Raw genomic sequence first — 21,135 nt, 5'->3', positions numbered from 1 at the left:
TACTTAATCATTGTTTACTTAACCTGAAGGCAGGGTCTGTATCTCATGAATAACATTTATTGAGTTAAACTCAAACCAGGATCATTTGACAAATGGGGCTGGAAATAAAGCAGGACTGACTCCATGAAAGTGGGCATGGAGGGTAGAGGGATATGTGGACACACACATACACACACACACACACAGAAGGGACCACATATCTTCCTATACACACGTACATGTGTATGTGTATGAACTCTTTTTTGTACAAGGCACTATTCCAACCTCTTTACACACAGCAACTCTTTATTCTTATAATGGCCCCATAATATAAATATTATTGTTCCCATTTCACTGATAAGGAATCTGAGGTCGAGAGAGATGAAATAACTTTCCCAACAAGTAGAGGCTAATGAGTGATGGAAATGGAACTTGAAGCCAGTGACCCGATTCAGAGACTGTGCTCTCAGACTCTGCACACAGCCTCTCAACGGGGCCGCAGGCAGGGGGGCGGGGGAGGGAAGGAGGGGCAGTGTTACACATCAATCTCCTATAAAGCCCAACTTCCTCATTTTAGGGTGGCTGTCACCTACAAGTCCCTAAATAGCTGTTTCTTTCATTTTTTCTTTCTTTCTTTGTATGATTACCCAATACTGCCACAAGAAATAAAGTTTTAAAACAATGTCATCCAGAGGCCCACCACTAGGACAGATTCGTTTCTACGTTCTCCCTTCTAGCCCCTGACCATTTGCAGACTCCTCTTTCACAGAGTCGCTAACAGCACAGGCATCATTTTGAATTATCAGTTTTCCACATGGTTCTAAGCGCTTCATAATTAGTGGCTACAGACCCAGCTAGTTGAGTCACCATGACTTAAACAACAATGCCCGCATTGTTCCCAACATCTGGGCAACACAAATAATGCAACAATGGAGACTTTCATGCACACTGCTTTTTACTTACTTTGCACATTTTGCTTTGAATAAACTCCAACTGCTGTTTGGCCTGGCCTTACAGCTTTCCAAAAGATATGTGGATTCACAATACTGTGAACGTACTCAATGCCACTGAATTGCACGCTTGAATAGGTAAAATGGTAGATTTTATGTTATGTGTATATTACCACCATAAAAAAGGATCATGTCGATCTACACAGACGGGTGGTAAACAGTGTAGTGATAAGGATGTCTGAAACCTTTAATACAAAAAGCAGGGGCTGCGGCACCTAGAGATGGGGCCCGAGAATCACTGAAAGGAGCTCATGGTAACAAACTGAAAGCATTCCAAGTGAGTCCAGCTATTCACCAACCTTTTCGGAATTCGGGCACATAATGGTAGGTCCTCTCTCCCAGATGGATTAAGAAGTTGGAAAGATTCCCACTAATTGCTATGGCAAAGACCAATGTCGCGCATATCCAAAAGGGGCCTGCAAAGAAAACCAGAAAACTCAGACCAAAAAAATGAAGCACCAGCTTATAGACTCTTACTTACGGAATTTCTTATCTCCCTCGTCCTATTCATATAAGCAAGGGAAAATGAATTTTAGATGCAATCAGTACTCACTTAATGGGAATTTTCTCTTATAAAAGGTCAAACACACAACTCAGCAATTAGATGCATTAAAGACAGGGGAGACTGGAATGAAAAGGCCAAAATACCTTCCACAATTAGCTGAATAAAAACACTAATTTGTTTATAGCTTCTTTTATTAGAGGATTATCCAGAAACTCATGGACATTTTGTTAAATCTTCACCATCGGGATACAGAAAGCAAAGGTTAACTTCCCTTATCTAAGTGCCAAATGTTAATGAACGCCAGCAAAAAAAGAACTTAAATCAGACAGGTTCTTATGTGGTCTAAACGAAAGAGCAATGTAAGCAGAACACTTTGGGGAAGAGTTCATTTAATCTAGCAGTTTGTCATGGTTGTATGTGAGCATGTAATATGTGTTTAAGGCTTTTCTTTTTAATGAAAAAGCAATAGCTGCACACGGTTCAGTGTTCAACAGGTACAAAGGGAATATATAGAAAAGTAAATTCCTTCTCTCTCTATTCCCTGGCTCTGTACATTTCTCCTCCCCAGAGCTCGCTCCCATAGCCAGTTTCTGGTGAATCCTGCCAGAGATTTCTATTTTGTATGTGTGTTTATATAAATGATTAGTACTATTTTCACTTTAATATATTCTACGGATTCTACCATAGCTATTCATAAAAATCAGCTTATTCTACGGTGCGCCTGGGTGGCTCAGTGGGTTAAGTGTCCGACTTGGGCTCAGGTCATGATCTCATGGTTCATGGGTTTGAGCCTCAGGCTGGAGCCTGCTTCAGATTCTGTGTCTCCCTCTCTCTCTGCCCCTCCCCTGTTCATGCTCTGTCTCTCTCTCCCTCTCAAAAATAAACATTTAAAAGAATCAGTTTATTCTACTTTAGTGATTATCGAGTATTCCACTCAGTGAATGAGTATACCATGCTTTGCAAATCCCTTTTGCATTTCATTTGATTTCATGAACAGTACCCTTGTTTCTCCTTATCTAGAAAAAATACTACAAAACAAATAAGAACAATAAATAAATACTACAAAACAAATAAAGAATTTTAAATTGAAATGTGTGTATTACAATTCTAATAAACTGTATGAATTTTATTTTTTGATTTCACCAATACTTTGCAACACCTTTTGGAATAACTGCAGGCACCCTGACCTATCACAAAGTTCAGAAAATTACTGTGTCGCAGGATGTGACTAGCAGAAATGGGTTAGCACTTCTCAAAGCAAGCTGGCTTTTGAAGGGGGAAAAGGGAGCCCAAGCAATCAACTGGGACACTCCAAAGAATCACCAACCCTGGCTTTCCATATACTGCTGTTGACTCACTAGCCTGCAAACTCTGCTACAGCCAAGGACTAAATCTTGTTCACTGTATTATTCTGAGTACCAACCATATAAAAGATGCAACAAACAAATAAGGCCAAAAAAGAAAAATTCCTACAATTCAATGATTTAAAAAAATCCCCAGGGGCGCCCGGGTGGCTCAGTCGGTTAAGCCTCCGACTTCGGCTCAGGTCAGATCTCACGTTCGTGGGTTCGAGCCCCGCGTCAGGCTCTGTGCATTAGCTGTGCTGACAGCTCAGAGCCTGGAGCCTGCTTCCAGTTCTGTGTCTCCTTCTCTCTCTGCCCCTCCCCCTCTCATGCTCTGTCTCTCTCTGTATCAAAAATAAATAAAACATTAAAAAAAATTTTTTTAAATCCCCAAAAGCTTTGTTTGAAAAAAATGAACAAAAATGACCATGTGTTGTCAATGGGCTGAGACCATCCAAGCATATGACCACAAGTGGCCAAAATATTATAGTGCCTATAACTAGAAAGCAGAGGGGGCAACCGGGTGGCTCTATCGGTTAAGCGTCCGACTCCTGATTTTGGCTCCGGTCATGATCTCATGGTCTGGAGACTGAGTTCCACGTCAGGCTCTGCTCTGACAGTGCAGATTATGTGTAAGAACCCACTGTCCTCCAGACCCTGGGCCAGGTGCGACGGACACAATGATACCCAACAGGTGTAGTCGCTGAGTCCTGTGCCTGTAGGCAAACAGGAAGCTCGGATTCCAGGGACACACCACCTCCTACTCATCCCAGGCCCTGCCAGGTTGCTTTGTACGCCTTCTCTTTCCCTCTTTCCTGCCAAATTCTACTCTTATGAGAGTAGGGTGGGGTGGGAAGGAGTGTTAATGTAGCCTGTATTGTGCATTTTGATATTATAAAATATTTCTAACATACAGAAAAGCACAAAGAATGTTAAGACAGACACTGGTGTGCTCACTTGCTACTTTTTCAAACCTTTCTAATGGGATCATACTATCACATCCTTCAAAAACGTGCCTTTCTTCATCTACCCCTGTTCTGAGAGTTAGCCACATTGATGCCCACAGATCTCATTCATTCTTAAAAACTACAGAAGTCTATGTGTGAATACACCACAATTTACCTTCTCCTGCTGATGAACATCTTGTTTCCAAATATTTGCTATTACAAGCACTGTTGCTGCAGTGAATAATACCCTTCTATGTATCTTCTTTGATGTCTGTGTGTTTCTCTAAGACCATACATCTAGGCGTGGAAATGCCAATTTGTAGGCTACGAGCATCTTCAAATGGCTCCCATTTGTGTACCACTTACCCACCCACCAGACACACATTAGTTCCCACTGCTGCACAATCTTGACAACGTTTGGTACCAATGTTTCTGAAAACCTGCCTGAAGGGTGTGTCATTCTTCTGCTCAAACCCTCGAATGGCTTCTCACTCAAGTAAAAGCTGAAGTTCTCACTGTGACCAAGATGCTACACAACTTACCCCTCCATGGTGTCTCTCCAACCTCATCTCCCGGCTCCCTTCTTCCCTCTGGCCCCGTCACACTGGTCTCTGCTGTTCTCTGAGCATATGAAGCAAATTCCTGCCTCAGGGCCTTCGTGCTGCTGTGTTCACTGATTCAGACGCCTTCCCCTTACATATCTACACGTGTTGCTCCCAATCTGTCCAGGTGTTTACTCAAAATTCACCTCTTAAAATTTTTTTAAATTTCAAGTCCATGCACCTACACAAGTATTACTTGTCCTTTAAAATTTTCACCTTGCCATTTATCATTAGCATACTATGCATCTGACTTATTACATTTACTTATCATTAAGCTCAGTGGATTCTACTGCATCAGAGCAAGAAGTTTTGTGTTTTTCTCACTGCTATATGTGTGTTCAATATATATTAAGTGAATGAATGAAGACAAGCCAATTTGTATGTTTGCTAAAATGCGCATAATATAATCTCTTGTTTTGTTTTTTTTTTAATTTTTTTTATGTTTTTATTTGTTTTTGATACAGAGAGAGACAGAGCATGAGAGGGGGAGGGGCAGAGAGAGAAGGAGACACAGAACCGGAAGCAGGCTCCAGGCTCTGAGCTAGCTGTCAGCACAGAGCCTGACATGGGGCTCGAACCCACGAACGTGAGATTTGACCTGAGCCGAAGTCAGAGGCTTAACCGACTGAGCCACCCAGGCGCCCCTCTTGTTTTGTTTTTATTTCCTTAATTATAGGTGGGGCTAAGTATCTTTTCATATATTTGTTAGCGATTTGGGTTTCTTTTTCTGTGAATTGCTCATTAGCCCTCACAACTTATAATTAGTTTTATTCTTATAATTGGTAGGAGTTCTAAAAATACTCTTGCTTTTCATTCTTTGTTGCTTATGATAATTACAAATATTATCTCTGGTCTGTGGTTTATTTACTTATTTATTTACTTTGCTTGTGTTTATTTTGTGGTGTAGGAATTTTTTTCCCTTTTTTTAAAGTTTATGTATTTATGGGGTGCCTGAGTGGCTTAGTCAGTTAAGTGACTTCAGATCAGGTCATGATCTCATGGTCCATAAGTTTGAGCCCCACGTTGGGCTGTGTGCTGACAGCTCGCAGCCTGGAGCCTGCTTCAGATTCTGTGTCTCCTTCTCTCTCTGTCCCTCCCCTCTCATGCTATGTCTCTCTCTCTTTTGAAAATAAATAAATGTTAAAAAAAATTTAGTTAAAAAAAAAGTTTATTTAATTAATTAATTAATTTATTTATTTATTTATTTTGAAAGAGAGAGAATGACCAACCAGTGGGGGAGGGGCAAAGAGAGAAGGAGACAAAGAATCCTAAGGAGGATTCTCTTTCCACACTCTCAGTGCAGAGCCTGATGTGGGGCTTGATCCCACAAACCGTAAGATCACAATCTTATGAGCTGAAATCAAGAGTCGGACACTTAACCAACTGAACCACTCAGGCTCCCCTAGTAATTTCATAGTCGAGTTTAAGTGCCATCAAATTCATCAGTCTCACCCTCTGATTCGGCAGACTGGCGCTTCAGTCCTCTTTTTCCTGACGGCCTGCCCCCAATCTCCCCCACGCGGCCCAGTTCTCTCCATTATCAAACACCTTACCAAACAACACCTCTTTTATGTTGTCTTTAACCATGTCTATGAGCTCCTGAGGCTAATGGTGTTGTGGAAAGAAGCAAACTCTGGGTCCAAACCCTGGCTTTACCATGAGCGGCAGCATACCAGAGTGAGAAAGAGTGCGGCTTATGAGCTATGGTGCTGATCTGAAAACTGAGCTCAGCCACTTGCTAGCTCTATGATCTCAGGCACGATGCCTGACATATGTGTGACTCAGTGTCCTGTTCATACAAGGGCCATAATAGTACTTACCTCCTAAAGTCGGGGCCTCCTAACAGGAGGATTCAGTGAGTTACTATGGGTCCTACCCTAATAACAGGGCCACACAAGAAGCACTGCGTATGTTTGCTCGTGTCATTTTCATTGCCAACTCTGTGACTCTGGGCAAGCTGTCCTCCCCAAACTTTCATCCTCTCCTCTGTAAGATTGAGCCTGCCTCGGGGTGTGGGAAGTAAAACTATAAAACAGTAACACGGTGCTGAGCTCTTGGCACTAGTGAGGCACATAGCACAAGCTGGTTCTCTCGTTTCTTTCTTCCTGGGGATGGAGATTGACTTTAACTTTGCATCCTCTGTCTGTAGCACGGAATACGGTGCTCCAACACTGCTTGCCTGCTCATCTGTGCCAGGCCTTCACCGGGCACCGATGACGTGAAGCACTCAGACCCATCGCCTGTCTCTCAAGATCTCAGGCCAGAAGAATAAACAAGAGAGGGAGGAAGAGAACCCACCTTGGCAACATTTAGACGAGAGGCATGGGCCAAGGCAGTGCTGCGCACATGGCGTTCCCTGGGCTCCGGGCATTCCGCCCACATCTGGATGGAACTTTCAGTGCTGCCAGAGAGAAGAGCTATACAGAAGGGTCCCTCTCCCCAGCCTCTCCCATGGCGGCTCCACTTTCACTGGTTCCAAGTACCGGACCTCCATGCCAGCTGATGAAAAGGTTCTGCAGCTTAAAACCACCAGCAGAACAGAATATGGGCTTCGTGTAACACTGAACTAGTTCTAGCTCTGCTTTTTCAGTTTGACAACTCTCGGCCCTGGTCTCCTCACAGGGAAAAGAGGGACAATCACACTTAACATAGAGTCTTGTTGAAAGGATTAAACAGTGTACACAGTCATTGACACACAGTAGAGCCTCATGAATTCCTTCTCTTATAATCAACAAATGAACAAAATATGTAACATATGACTCTAATGCTTATTCAGGATGGAACGCACATATTACTGAGCCTCACCGAGTCAGCTTCCTCATTTGAGAAATGGGGAGGAGAATACCCACCCCAAAGGCTGCAAGAATTACACGTGCCCACGTATAGTCTTTTGTAGAGCATCTGCACGCAGGAAGCACCCAGAGCCGGTGGCTCCCTTCAAACGCAGAAGGCCAAGGCTGTGGGAGCCCTTTCCCTTCAGGAGTACCAGGTGGGCCTCTGACCTCTTCTCAGACAGCAGGGACAGACAGTCACCCCTTGGTCCATCCCTCTTACAGACCTCCAGTGCTGCTGGCTGAATCCCAAGGGGAGCCAGCTCCTCCGTGAGCAGAGCTGGGACTCAGCACAATGAGGAAGTGTGAGGGCACCTTCACACTGATCCCCACCCTCAGATCCTCTCAAGTTAATCTTTTTTTAATGTTTTATTTATTTTTGAGAGGGAGAAAGAGAGAGAGCACGAACAGAGAGGGCAGAGAGAGAGAAAGACAGAATCCAAAGCAGGCTCCAGGCTCTGAGCTGTCAGCACAGAGCTTGATATGGGGCTTGAACTCATGAACCACAAGACCATGACTTGAGCCAGAGTCAGATGCTTAACCAACTGAGCCACCCGAGCACCCCAGATTCCCTCAAGTTAAAATCAATAATCTCCTCTTGGACAAAATGACTTAATTCATCTCAGGTTCGTAGTGTCATTTGAAGACTTTCAAAGGACATACCAATTACTTGTCATCACAACATTCATAGAACACAGAATTGTATTTCCCCAAATTTTTTAGAAGGGTTGTTACAGAAGTTCAGAAGGGTTGAGTGAAATGTTGCAATCCCCACCAACAGTGCCCTTCTCCAACTTTTCAGGCAGGCCACATGCTCACCTGAACTCAACTGGTACATGGTAAGGAATCAGAACATACCATAAAGATCTGGATTGCTGCGGATATATAACCTCACAAAGTTTTTTCCTGGTATTGGCAAAAGGGACCCCTTTATTCTGTCAAAGACCTGGAAAACAACACAGCGGTAAGTCTCCTGAAGATTTCTTACAGCTTTCATGATGATAGTATTTTCAAATGCTTTAATAACCCTTTATTTTTGTAAGGCCATATCCAGTCTATAAAAACGTTCACATCATGTGATTGTTTAACTACAAAAGACACAAGTCTCCATTACGTGTAAAAGGCAAGGTGAAACGAGTTTACGAACCTGGTAAGTGTCTACGTCAAAGAACGTTTGATAGTATTCAAATGTCCAGAAGGGGGAGCTTTTCTTCTGGCCGGCAAGTAACTGTCAGAGGTGAAATAAAACATAAGGAACACGAAAAAACGTCCTTATATCAGCGATGCAGACGGGGAGCTGCTCTAATGGAAAATCAAGATATATCAGAGACCAAGCTCTTCTGCATTCATCAACTGTGCATCAGCCATGCCCGACCCAGCCTGATAGAAAACAAGCATCTGTTTTGAAGTCAGACCAAAAGGTTTCAATTCCTGGTCCGTCCACCAGGGGGAGACTTTGTCAAATCACTAGACTTTGACAAGATCCACCTCATAGAATTATAGGAAGAATTAAATCGATTATACATAATATGTATCAGGTACAATAACATACATATGCATTTTTACACACACAAACCTATACAGACAGAAGGCAGTCAGTGTCAGATCTTCCCACTCCGCAAGATTCTTACTACTATCACCACCTCAACTCTCAAAAATCGGATACACTGATTCACTCTAACATCCTACAGACTTAAAATATACTCCTCTAATCAAAAGAAAACCCACAAAACTCCAACTTATGAGCAGCACATATGGGGCTCTTCTATCTCAACAGCGCAGCTATTCGACAGCAGAATGCAGGCCCCCGGCCAAAAACCAGGACTGCCACTCAGATACTTCATGAGGATTCGTACAGCAAAAGGTACAGATGGCCTGGGAGGAGCTTTGCAGGACAAGGTGCAGATTTTTTTTGTTCATGAAAAGGAGAATCTCTCCGTACTTAAAGTTTTCCAGCAGTGGCAATGCTGCTTTACGTGGTAATGAGTAGCCTCCAGAAGGAGAGATCCCAGCGCTGCTTTCTGACCACCACAGACAGCATTAGTGTCTGGGGAGGGAAGCTGACATTCGGACACTGAAGGCTCTTTCGAACTCTAGTGTTAGAGGATACTGAACTTCAGAGATGGAGCTCTGTCCTCTAGGCTAGGCCAAGGAATTCAGTATCTATCCTAGGATATTGGTGACTTCTTCCCAATTCCCAGACAAATTAAGATGATGGATAGAATGTTTTCAATTTTAAGATTTTTCCCCTCTCATACATTTCTCAAACTTTTGACACCTGCTATTGCTCAGTGTGATGGTTAATTTCATGTGTCAGCATATCTAGGCCATAGCGCCCAGGTATTTGGTCAAACATTATTCTGGATGTTTCTGTGAGGGTGTTTTTAGAAAAGCTGTACATTTAAATCGGCGGGCTTTCAGGGCACATGGGTGGCTCAGTTAAGCATCCAATTTAGCTCAGATCATGATCTCACGGTTTGCAGGTTCAAGCCCCACGACAGGCTCTGTGCTGATAGCCTGGAGCCTCCTTAGGATTCTCTGTCTCCCTCTCTCTCTGGCCCTCACCTGTTGGTGCTCAGTCTCTCTCTGTCTCTCAAATATAAATAAAAGTTAATTTTTTTAAATTAATTTGTGGGCTTTCTGAGGAAAGCAGATTGCCCTCCATAATGTGGCTGGGCCAGAGCCAATCAGGTGAAGCCCTGACTAGAACAAAAGGCTGACTTCCCTGAGCAAGAGGGACGTCTCCAGCAGACTGCCTTCGACCTTCATCTGCAACCCCACCTCTTCCTGGATCTACAGCAGAATGCCTTGGGACTCAAACTCCAATTCCTTCCTGGGCCTCAGTCTGCCAACCACTTCCAGCAGGTTTTGGACCTGCCAAGCATCCACAATCACAAGAACTGACTTTTAAAAATAAACCTCTTCTCTCTATATATACACATCCTGTTGGTTCTATCACTCTGGAGCATGCTAACTGTGTGTTATTTAACAACTTATTTAAACTTTGTGCCTCATTTCTCCTCTGTAAAAAGGGGATAAGAATAGCTCCTGCTATCCAGAGCTGTTTTGAGGGTTAAGTGAGATGATCCCCGTAAGGAACTTTAAATGGTGTCTGGCAGCTATTAAATACAGAATAGACATCGTAATGATGATGATGGCAATCATTAATTTCTTATATTTCAGATGAGAAAGCCCAGTCTTAGGGAAGTTCAAGTACCTCACTCAAGACAACATGGCTAGGACTACTGACTGGGCCAAGATTCAAAGTCAGGCTCCTACTCTAAGCTCTCGCCGCAGCATCTAGTATCTATGGGTATTTAACTTAGCACAAGCTTTGGCACTTATTTGGGTGTCTCATGGAGTTCCACAAAGAGCACCTGCCACAAAGAATGCTGTAAACTGGGTGCTCTGCTAGAGCATCACAGTCACATCTGCATTAATAAAACAGGAATAGAAATACTCTTTTCTGGAACACACGAACAGTGCACATGAAAGTAAATCTTTGTGATCCAAAACAGGCACCTGCTATTCACCGTCCAACCAGATGCAGAAGCCTAGAGGTCTCGATAGAACCTTGGCTCTCTCTCCCTTACCCCTCGTCCGCCAGGTCCTACCGAGCCCACCTGCTAGCCACCTGTGTCTGCCTGGAGTTCCCGCTGCATCGCTTCTAGCCGAGACCGCCGCCGCGGTTTCCCACTGGCCTCCAGCCTGTCTCCTTCCAATTTCTCCCCACAAGGCCGCCATACCTTTCTCTTTAAACTCTCTGGCCATATCATCTAAAATCTTTCAGTAGCTCCTGATAGCTTTCAGAACACAATTCCTACTCATTTGGTTGAGTCCTTGCCGAGCTGGGTAGCCTCACCTCCTGTCTTCACCTGCAGTTTGCTCCAATGTACGTGAAGATGGGAAACGTGCTGTGTGCGCCACGTTCTTTCACGCCGCTTTGGCTTTGCTGAAACAGTTCCCTTTGCCTAGATCACCCTTCCCTGCCTTCTTCCCTTGGCCACCTCCTACCCTTGTGCCAGGACTCAGTTCAAGTGTCACTACCTGCAAAGCACCCTTGCTCTGCCCCCACAACCCTGGTGTTCCCTCCCCCAGCACGCTCCCTGTGGGTGACAATGGCCTGCCTGCCTGTCTCTCCTGCCCCCCCCCCACTCCGGCCCCCCAGGCAGAGGCCACATGGGATCTACCTTTGGGCTGCCACTGCCTGGCACTCTACGGGGCACACAGGAGACAGTGTATAAATGCATGAAGAAGCTTTTAAAAAAATTAAAAGGAAAAACCAATGTCAAAGACAAGTTTGAACCTCTGTTTTGTCGGAGTCCTCGTTTCCCAGCAACTCATCGTCCTCTTCTCCCCCTGAGCCTCTTGGGGGTCCTGGCTGGTGCATCGGGCTTTCATCAGGACCCTCAATATTTATCGTAGTGGCATCTGGGTTTTCTGCTGGAGTAGTGGTCACATTACCAAATTCTGGAAGCAATTAGAACATGAGGGCATCGGAGGCTTTACCCACAGTGGAAATGCTACACTTTTCACTTAAAGACAGGCTGTTACAGCCCCAGCTTTGCTGTAGGCCCTACATGATATAAATGGCAAAAGGCTCTGAAAAAAGCCTCATCTAGACATCAAGCTGACTTAGAAGAGGGGTTACGAACACCACAGAATTTGGAGTCAGATCTGGGTTTTAGTCCTGGCTCAGCTACTAACTCTAGGACCTGAGGATGTAACTCAACCTCTGTATGCCTCAGTATTCTCATCTACACAATGGGGAGAATAGCATCTACTTCAGAGAATTTGGGGAAAGTTAGGAATGCTACCTAAGTAAAGTCCTTAGCAGAGTGGCTGGCCTACACCAAGCACCCAATCTATACCTGTCTTCTTTGATTCCAGTTCAAAAAATTTTAACGGAAGTTATTTTTTCCAAGGAGTCCAATATAATCACTATAGAGACTATAGGATCAAAAATGAAAGTAGAAACCATAGAATAAAACTCAGTCCTGGTCCTACCACATCAAGGCCAACACTAATAATTTTTGGTATGCTGCCTTTTCCCCATACAGTAACTCTCTGATTCATGCCAGTGATTAACATTCATTCATTGAACACACACATACTGGATGCCTCCAATGTACCAAGTACTGACGTGATACCATATAAACAATTATGTATCCTGCTCTGTCGACTGGAGATTATAGAAAAATGATTTTTTCCCTTTACATCCGTCTTTACAATAATCCTTTTCATAACTGCATAATATTCCATCAGCTGGGAGGGGGAGGGAGTAGGAGAGAGAGACTGTAAGTTGGATGTTTAGGGTGTTTCCAACTTTTCATTATAAAAATAACACTGGAAGGAGTGTCTGCAAAGAAAAAGCTTTTGAGTTATTATCTACAAACACCTATCAGTGTCATCATCAGGCCAAAGGGTTAGTTAAGACTAATACTCCATGACCTTGGGCAAATGACTCTATATCTCTGAGTCTCTGTTTCTAAAATGTAGGTAATTGGGGCGCCTGGGCGGCTCAGCCAAGGGTCAGCTCAGGTCATGGTCTCACAGTTCGGTGAGCTCAAGCCCCACATCAGGCTGTGTGGAACCTGCTCGCAATTCTTTCTCCCTCCCTCTCTCTCTGCCCCTCCCTCACTTGCACTCCCTCTCTCTCTTTCAAAAATAAATAAATTTTTAAAATAAAAATAAATAAAATGTAGGTAACACCTATCTTACAGGGATATTTTGAAGATGATATGATATAAAACTAAACATTGTCATAGCTATCATGTATTGATGGAACAGGACAATAACATTTAAAAAAATGATCACAGTGGGGAAATCAGACAGAGGAAGATACACTTAAGTCTCATATTTAAATCTTTTTTATGTTTATTCATTTATTAAGAGAGAGACAGAGTGTGAGGGGGGAGGGGCAGAGAGAGAGGCAGATGCAGAATCTGAAGCAGGCCCCAGGCTCTGAGCTGTCAACACAGAGCCCGACATGTGCCTTGAACTCACAGACTGCAAGATCATGACCTGAGCTGAAGTCAGACACTTAACCAACTGAGCCACCCACATACCCCAAGTCTCATACTTAAATTCAGCAGGCGGGAGGGCCAGAAGGAGGGACAGAGGGTCACTTTAGAAGTACAAAGGCCAAAGATGTTCAAAGAAGGATGATAACTTGTCTGTCTGATGGGCTTAGGAAAGGGTGCCACACGAGGAGGATGGGCAGATGTGTGGGGATGGCATCGGGCACAAAGGGCATGGGATGGGCAAAAACCAGAAGATGGAAGATGTGTCCCCTATTTGAGAAACAGCAGGTGGCATGGTCTCATTGGAATGTAGCGTGTGTGTACATCTCACGGGATCACTTGACCACACTTTCTGCTCCATATGCATTACTGGTGTCCATCCCAGCTCCCAGGGGACGAGACTGGCACGTTCTTTATCCCCACCACCACCATCCTCTACTTCTGCATACTGGCATATCCTATGCTAAGTGTGGCCTCTGATCCTTTCCTGACACAATGTCCTCCACCTGAAGGATCCCAATCTCCACTTTCTCACCTGAATCCCCATCTTCCCCAGGGAAGCCCTCAATGACCCCCACAGCATCCTGCATTCCCTTCTAAAGAGCACAAGGTCCACAAAGTCCTCTGTGATTTGGCACCTGCCTCCTCTCTAACCTCACCTTGTGCTCCGCCGCCCCCGCCCCCCCCCCAGGAAGGCTCTGGCATATTAGCCTTCCTTCAATTACTGGTGGGAAAAAGTCAAACAAACTTCCTCCCCCTTCAGGTACTTTGCATATGCTGTTTTCTACACTGTACCTTCCCACACTGTACTTGAAAGGATGGCCAAGGAGGGCCTCTCGAGCGAAGTGAGATTTGAACAAAGTGAGGGAGCAAGCTATGAGGCTATCTGGAGAGAAAAGTTCCCAAATAGAAAGATAGCACAAAAGCCCTAAGCTGTGAGTGTCCTTGGTATCTAGGAGGGACAGTGACAGGCCTGGTGTGGGTAGGGCAGAGAAAGAAAGGACAAGAGTAGAGGAGACCAGAGAGCATGGAGGGGTGGATCAGGTAGGGCCTCCAAACACAGAAAAGGCTCTGGCTTTCCTACCTAGCGATATGGGAGCCACTGGAAGGTTTTGAAAGAATGACATAATCTGACTTCATTTTAAAGGACCACTGGCTGCAATATACAGACTGTAAAGGAGGAAGCAGAACGACTAGAAGGAAGGGAAGCGCTCTAATTCATCCGAGAGGTGCTGCTGACCTGGAGCACGGTGGGAGAGAGGTCGTGATGAGAGGTGGTAAGATGCTGATGCGCGTTGCAGATGGAGCTGACAGGACTTGCTGGGGAGGTGGGCTTCCCTTTAAACATCCTATCTCTTCCTCAGACAGCGGTGAGGGAGCACTGGGCTGCCTGGGTTCAAACCCGGCTTTAAAATGTGCTATGTGGCCTTGGGCAAATCACTTCATTTCTCGGTGCCTCAATTTCCCCATTGGTAAAACAAGGAGAGTATTTCATAAAGTTAACATAAAGATTAGATGAGCTAATATTTATAAAGCGTGTAAACTAGTGCCTGATATACAGTAAGTGCTGTGCAATGTTTAGACAAATAAGCATTCATCAGTCCCAGTCTAGGTTAGGTTCCAGGCTATGAGTGATGAACTGTTCCTCCAGCGTTTTCATAATCTGTGGCTATATACTGAAGTGATCCTTTACCAAATTAATGTCTCCCTCACCAGACTGAAAGCTACCTTAGGGAGTGAACTATCACTCTTCTATCCCTGCAGTAAATAACTGCGTGGTTCATAGTCACACTCATGAGATACTTACTGATTCAGTGAATGAATGACCTGATCACATTTCATCATAATTAGCTTTTTACATTTTTTCTACTCCAGCAGAGTAAAAAACTCCCCCTTTATCTTTTTTCCTGTATCTAGTAAGTTCTAAGCACAAAGGAGATGCTCAGTAAATATTTGTTGAACCAAAGCAGTAACTCTATAAGCAGTTTTTGTAATCACGGTATTAAATTAATGATGTTACCAATCTGAAGGGCTATTCAGCAAAAAAAGAACAGCTGATGTGGACAAACAGAAAACCCTGGATGTGGCCAACATACTTGTACCAAAATGTTTGAAGTAATCTCCTTTAATATATATGTCAGTATGTCAATGAGAACCCATTGCTGTGACTGTGAGACTGATCATAAAAGGTGGGCACCCAACTGATGTACCTTCAAACTGCAAGTCATCTACAGCTGCCATCCAGCCAGTGGGTCTTCTCCCAAATTGTAAGAAGAAAATATGCAGAGGTCTAAAAAGGAAAAATAAAGAAATTTCATAGGATAGCAGAATAAACTATATGCAAACAAATCTTGTTTCAGCATCAGAAATGGTATTGATTTTCCTTGCCTCCTTCTTTAGTGGGGTGTGATAGGTCTAAGGATAACTGATCAGCGTCAGATATCATTAAAATGATCACAAAGAAACTATCCCCAGGGAGTCCAAGGGTTCCATCCAATCTCACTCTGTGTTTGAGGACCAGGTGCAGCCTGGAAACGTAAGGGTGAGGAAGAGGAGGCTGGAGTTTGAGAGGTGACTATGAGCACAGTGAAGAGCAAAGACAGTTAAGCCTAGCCAGTGGCTAAGGACACAGGCTCTGGGGTCAAACAGACCTGGGTTTGATTCCCGATTCTGCTTCTCCTCGCTGTAGGACTGTGGGCTCCTTGGGGCCTCACTTTTTCTCATCTGCAAAATGGGTTCATGATGGTACCTACTCACACGGTGTTGAGGGCCATTAAAGGAGACAGTGAGTGTAAGGCACTTTGTGCACAGCTGAGCAATTAGTAAGCGTAGGAGTGACGACGACCCTGCAGCCTGAGACACCCTAAGCCCCAACAGGCCTGGGCAAGAGCTGCCCAAGAAGCAAAGGCAGAGTTGCAGGGGGAGAAGCTGGGGCACAGCGGCCCGGCGGTCAGGAGATAGCGGGCCCCCTGCGTACCGGGCTGTCCCTGCAGGCCCGGTCGCCTCACCTCGGGGGGTGGGGGGGCTCGGCGTCCAGCTGGTCGGGGGACTCCAACCTCAATAGTTCCAAACAGGTTCAGGTCCAGCCGAGTAGCCGGAAGCCGTAGATCCGGGAGGCGGAACTTCTCCGCCTCCTCCGGGCCGAAGAGCCCCGCCTCCTTAAAGAGACCAAAGCGTTGCTTCGGAGATTTGGCAGCAGCGGCCTACAGAGCCGGCTCCTAACCCCGCCCCTGCGAGGTGGAGGCTCGGGCTCTTAAAGAGACAGGCGCAGCCCGCGGCGGTGGTGGGGGCGCGGAGTGGAGGGAGGAGGAGGGGAGGCCCAGGGAATTCTCTAGAGTGTGGGGTCTTTTTTCTGTTTATTTATACCTCTATTCTTATTGAAATATAAAATAGCGTAACGAAGGACAGTTGTCCAGAGGCAAAAAAGTCATCAATCTCTCGCTTTCTTTTCTGGCTAAAAATTTAATGAAGCGGTGAGAGAGTGGATGAGTAAAATCCTTTCTGGGTTGTGAATGAGTGAGCGAGGGCAGGATGACGTATTTTCTGGTGGCCGCTCCCCAGTAAGTGTGGTGATTTGTTCCTTCACTCCCGCGCCCGCCTCCCTCTGCCACCCCGGGTGGGGGGGTGGGGGGGAGATGGGAGGAGGGACCTGTAGGCCGTGCTCCCGCACCCCTCTGTCCCCCACGGCACAGACCATCACCCGGCCCGCGACGGGGTCCAGTAAACGGTGGCGGGGCTGCACTAGCGAACCTGGTGAGAATCGTTTTGCCCTGCACCTTCCGTCTTAGCCTGGTTAACGCCTACCCAGCCTTCCAGGTTTTGGTACATTTTCTCCTTGCAGAAAAAGCCTGCCTTGCTCTAGCACTGCGCAAGGACTTCTTGGCTCCCCCGGTCCCCAGGGCTCTCTTACCACCGCGATTGCCGTTTTCAGCCCATCTTTACCAGCCTGTGAGCGCTTTGAGAACAAAGATCAGGAATGATTCTGATGTCTGAGTCCCCAGGACCCAGTCCAGGGCCGAGCACGCAGTGGTTGCTCACTAAAGGTTAACTGTGGCATGAACAAGGTCTCGCTGTGTGAGCAGCAAAAGCCTAATTCGCGGCTCATACAAGGTGGAACGGGTGACTTCAGCCTCACCACACTGGACCCTTGTGGTCAATTGGAAAGACTTTACATCTGACTCTCTCTCACACACACGCATTTAGTGTATTTGTTGAGCTGACATCCTAATCAGGCTTTCTACATGCAGGATCTATAAGTCTCCAAACAATCCTGCAAGCTTGAAGTGATTATCCTCATTTTATAAAGAAAAGGCTGAGGCTTAGAGTATGAGAAGGGTACTTTGATTGAATAGGATTCGGGAATGAGTCGCAATGGACAGTTCAGGTAGGCAAATATATCAAACACCTCTATGCCCCGTTTCAGATCCTCTTGGCCTCACCTGCTACTTATTTCACCACCACGGATCCTACTCCCCTCCTAAGTGGGCTTCACCTCTGCCCCATGCCTCAGGGTTCTCATCTGCCTCATGGCTTGTGTCTTGACTCCACCGGGTCCTGGGGCTGTTGGAACTGGTCAGCACCAAGACAGGAACGGCCCAGAAGTGCGGGGGTGGGGAGTGGTTGATGCCTCATGGGACACATTTTTGAAAACATGGGGTCAACAACTGATGCTTCTCTCTTTTTCTCCGCAGAAAGACTCTCTTCAGAGATTTCACGTAGCTTTTGAACTCTCTTGTATCGAGCAACAAGTGCCTTCCGAAGTGGCCAATTTGACAATGCATCCTTGCAGTGGCTCTCCTTCCTTCCCTGCTTTATAACCCCTGTCTGTCACTCCTGGTTCTTGGACTCACACTTGTCAATGCAGTACTCACCCGAGGAACCTACACTAAGGCACAGTGGTAGTACCACAGTGGTCCCAGTAAGCAGCCCTCAGCTTGGAATTTTAGAACTGGACTGCCCAGCAGTCAGATGGCAACAGTCCCATCGGTGGTGGTAAATGTGTGTGTTGGGAAGAAGTGATAACACCGAGGCTATATACTTCTTCTCTTGGAAACAGAAATAAAGGTTATATCAGTATATTGGTTATAATGATATAAAAGTTTTGGCTCGAACTGAGATAAGAATCAAAGATTTCTCGTTTAACTAAAACAGTGATTCTCAACTGTAGGATATTTTGCTCCAAGGGGATATTTGGCAATGTCTGAAGTCATTTTTTTTAATTTTTTAAATTTATTTTTGAGAGACAGAGACAGCACGAGCAGGGGAGGGTCAGAAAGACAGGGAGACACAGAATCTGAAGCGGCCTCCAAGGCTCTGAACTAGCTGTCAGCACAGAGCCTGACACAGGGCTCGAACCCACGAACCATGAGATCATGACCTGAACCAAAGCTGGATGCTTAACTGACTGAGCCACGCAGGCGCCCCTGAAGTCATTTTTGATTGTTAAAGCTTGTGGGGTGCTACTGGGGTGCTCCTGACCATCATACTTCTAAACATCCTACAGTGCACAGGATACCCCTTCCCAACAAGGAATTTTCTAGTCCCAAATGTGGACTCTTTGGTGTCAAAGTTAAAAAACTGAGCTCAAATGTTCAATGTTCAGATGCCCTTGTCTGCCCAAGTATGATAAAGTCGATGAGCTCAGCCGCCAGTGCTAACTCCACCTGTACTGCTCTGAAGGGGAATGAACCAGTGAGAGATGGACCAACTCCCCCCAGCCCCCGCCTCCTTAGATAGAATGAGGGAAGCATGAGAGGGGAAGGAAAGCTGAGGAGCGACTTGCTCTGAAGGACAGGGATGGAGGAGGTGAAGGGGACACTCTCCTTAGATGTTGCGTGTGATCCTGACTTGGGCCCCTGGCTTTTGGCCAGTGACTATAGCCGAGCCATGCTCCAGCAAACATCTCCACCACCCCCGCGAGCAACCCCAGTCACAAGGAGGGGGCTGCTGGTGCTGTGGGAGCATCTCGCTCTGTCTCTAGGATCGCTTTAATCTTTTTTTTGGATTTCCTAACAGCCCTCTTGTCCTTTTTTTAATGCACCCAGTGTTAAGGGCTAAGATTGTTTGAAGACACTGTGCGGGCAAGGGGGACCTGACCTAGGCTGCCAGCACTTGCTCAGGGTAGGCCAGAGACATCCTGCAACAAACAGGACACAAGACTCATGTAAGTGTCCCGCTCCCCCTACCAAAATTTGATTATAAAAATTTGTAAACCAACTGCATGCGTTTTAAATGATGAAACAAGAGATTTCAAAGGCTTTGTAAACTGAAGGGGGTAGTCCCAGATACTCAGTAGTTAGCAGAACCTGGAGACAAGGTGGAGAAGCATGGCTTGGCCTGCATTCTATCGCGTGCCCAGTCTGATAGAGAGGGTAAGTGGCCAGCCGCGGTCAGGGTGGTCAGGCCAGTGGTGTGCTGGAGCGTTCATGAGAGCTGGTTGTTGAATTCTCAGGAACCCTGCGAGCCGGTCACTAAATCCAGCCATCATCAAAGTGAAATTATATAAACTTACAGCGAAAGAAATTATGTGAACACTAAATTATTTTAACAAAAGAGGCAATAATGTTCAAAACATCGCTTTCTAAGCATTTCTCTACATTTCACGATTATCTATTCTCCTGAAGCCGTATCTATCTTAGACATGTAGTGTGCTTCTGCCACTCTCTTCCCAACTCAGTGATGTCACATCGGTAGCTTAAAATTAGCAGTGGTGGAATTAATTACATCACAGACCTGGCATTGGTTTATTGTTATGTTAATTGTCTAGACCAGGGCTGGCAATCTTTTTTCTAGAATGTCCAGAATAGTAAATATATTTCAGAATCTCCTGTTGCAACTAGTCAAATCTGCTGCTGCAGCACAAAAGCCGACATAGGCAAAGGTATAAATGAAAGACAGGCTGTATTCCAATAAAGCTTTATTTATAAAAATAGGCTGAGGACCAGATTCGACCATAATTAACCACAATTTACCAGCCCCTGGTCTAGATTTAAGAAAGTGATGGAGAAAACAAAGTGCAAGTTAAATATAAATATGTTGTGTCTGTAGTAGTATTATTGTGAATAACACACAAAAATAACACAGGACTCGAACTTACAAACTGTGAGATCAAGTCATCTAGGTTTTTAAATTTATGGACATGTTGTTCAAATGTCGTTTTATTTTTAAAATCTTTGTTGTGTCCTTTTTAAAAAGGTTTATTTATTTATTTTGAGGAGGAGAGGGAGAGGCAGGGTGGAGAGAGAGAGAGGGAGAGAGAGAGAGAGAGAGAGAGAGAGAGAGAGAGAGAGAGAGAGAATATGCCAAGCAGTCTCTGCACTGTCAGTGTGGAGCCCCACATGGGGCTCAATCTCATGACTATGAGATCATGACCTGAGCCAAAATCAAGAGTTGGATGCCCAACTGACTGAGCCACCCAGACACCCCTCTGTTATGTCCATTCTTACTAAGTTTATTTGAAATTTTTTTAAATCATGGGGCACCTGGGTGTCTCAGTCGGTTGAGTGTCCAGCTTCGGCTCAAGTCATGATTTTGCATTTGTGGGTTCGAGCCCTGCATCAGGCTCTGTGCTGACAGCTCAGAGCCTAGAGCCTGTCTTCAGATTCTGTGTCTCCCTCTCTCTCTGACCCTCCCCTGCTCACGCTGTCCCCCCCCCTCAAAAAATAAAATAAATAGAAACATTAAAAAAAGAAAAAAGAAAATTTAAAAATCATATTTTGTTAGAGATTTATTAATCCCAGTAATCATTTCAAGGAAAAAGGTTTTGAGTTCTTTTTTCCTTCTAGCTCTCTATTGCTGCCCCCATCCGCCTCACCTGCTAGTTCATTCTCTTCTTTCCTTACCTTTATGATTTCCTTGTGAGGGGGACTTACTCTATTGTCCTTTTTCTCATCATA

At 45.2% G+C, this 21,135-nt stretch overlaps 1 protein-coding gene and 1 long non-coding RNA gene across 5 annotated transcripts in view; one reads left to right on the top strand and one right to left on the bottom strand.

Annotated features, from left to right (window-relative positions):
* The window catches only part of YIPF1 (Yip1 domain family member 1), a 36,146-nt gene extending 19,792 nt beyond the window's left edge, over positions 1–16,354 (bottom strand). Inside the window, exons 1-7 of one of the 4 annotated variants that reach the window (XM_029946167.1) lie at positions 16,218–16,348; positions 15,892–15,964; positions 15,451–15,530; positions 11,524–11,687; positions 8,365–8,445; positions 8,076–8,163; positions 1,289–1,405 (exon numbers count right to left, since the gene is read on the bottom strand). In XM_029946167.1, the coding sequence (XP_029802027.1) occupies positions 1,289–1,405; positions 8,076–8,163; positions 8,365–8,445; positions 11,524–11,687; positions 15,451–15,481 (481 nt within the window). In that variant the 5' untranslated portion in view covers positions 15,482–15,530; positions 15,892–15,964; positions 16,218–16,348. Of the gene's footprint in view, positions 1–1,288; positions 1,406–8,075; positions 8,164–8,364; positions 8,446–11,523; positions 11,688–15,450; positions 15,531–15,891; positions 15,965–16,217 lie in introns of all 4 variants that reach the window. The other 3 variants (XM_029946168.1, XM_029946169.1, XM_029946170.1) reach the window with 3 other exon arrangements.
* Positions 16,355–16,877: 523 nt separating this feature from the next.
* Positions 16,878–18,316, top strand: LOC115299908. Its single transcript, XR_003912405.1, has 2 exons — positions 16,878–16,993; positions 17,932–18,316. It is a non-coding gene; the product is annotated as an uncharacterized LOC115299908 (long non-coding RNA).
* The last annotated feature ends 2,819 nt before the right edge of the window (positions 18,317–21,135 follow it).

The sequence above is a fragment of the Suricata suricatta genome, chromosome 8 (assembly GCF_006229205.1).
Source record: "Suricata suricatta isolate VVHF042 chromosome 8, meerkat_22Aug2017_6uvM2_HiC, whole genome shotgun sequence".
Taxonomy (NCBI): Eukaryota; Metazoa; Chordata; class Mammalia; order Carnivora; family Herpestidae; genus Suricata; species Suricata suricatta.
This window is presented reverse-complemented; position numbering and strand designations above follow the sequence as displayed.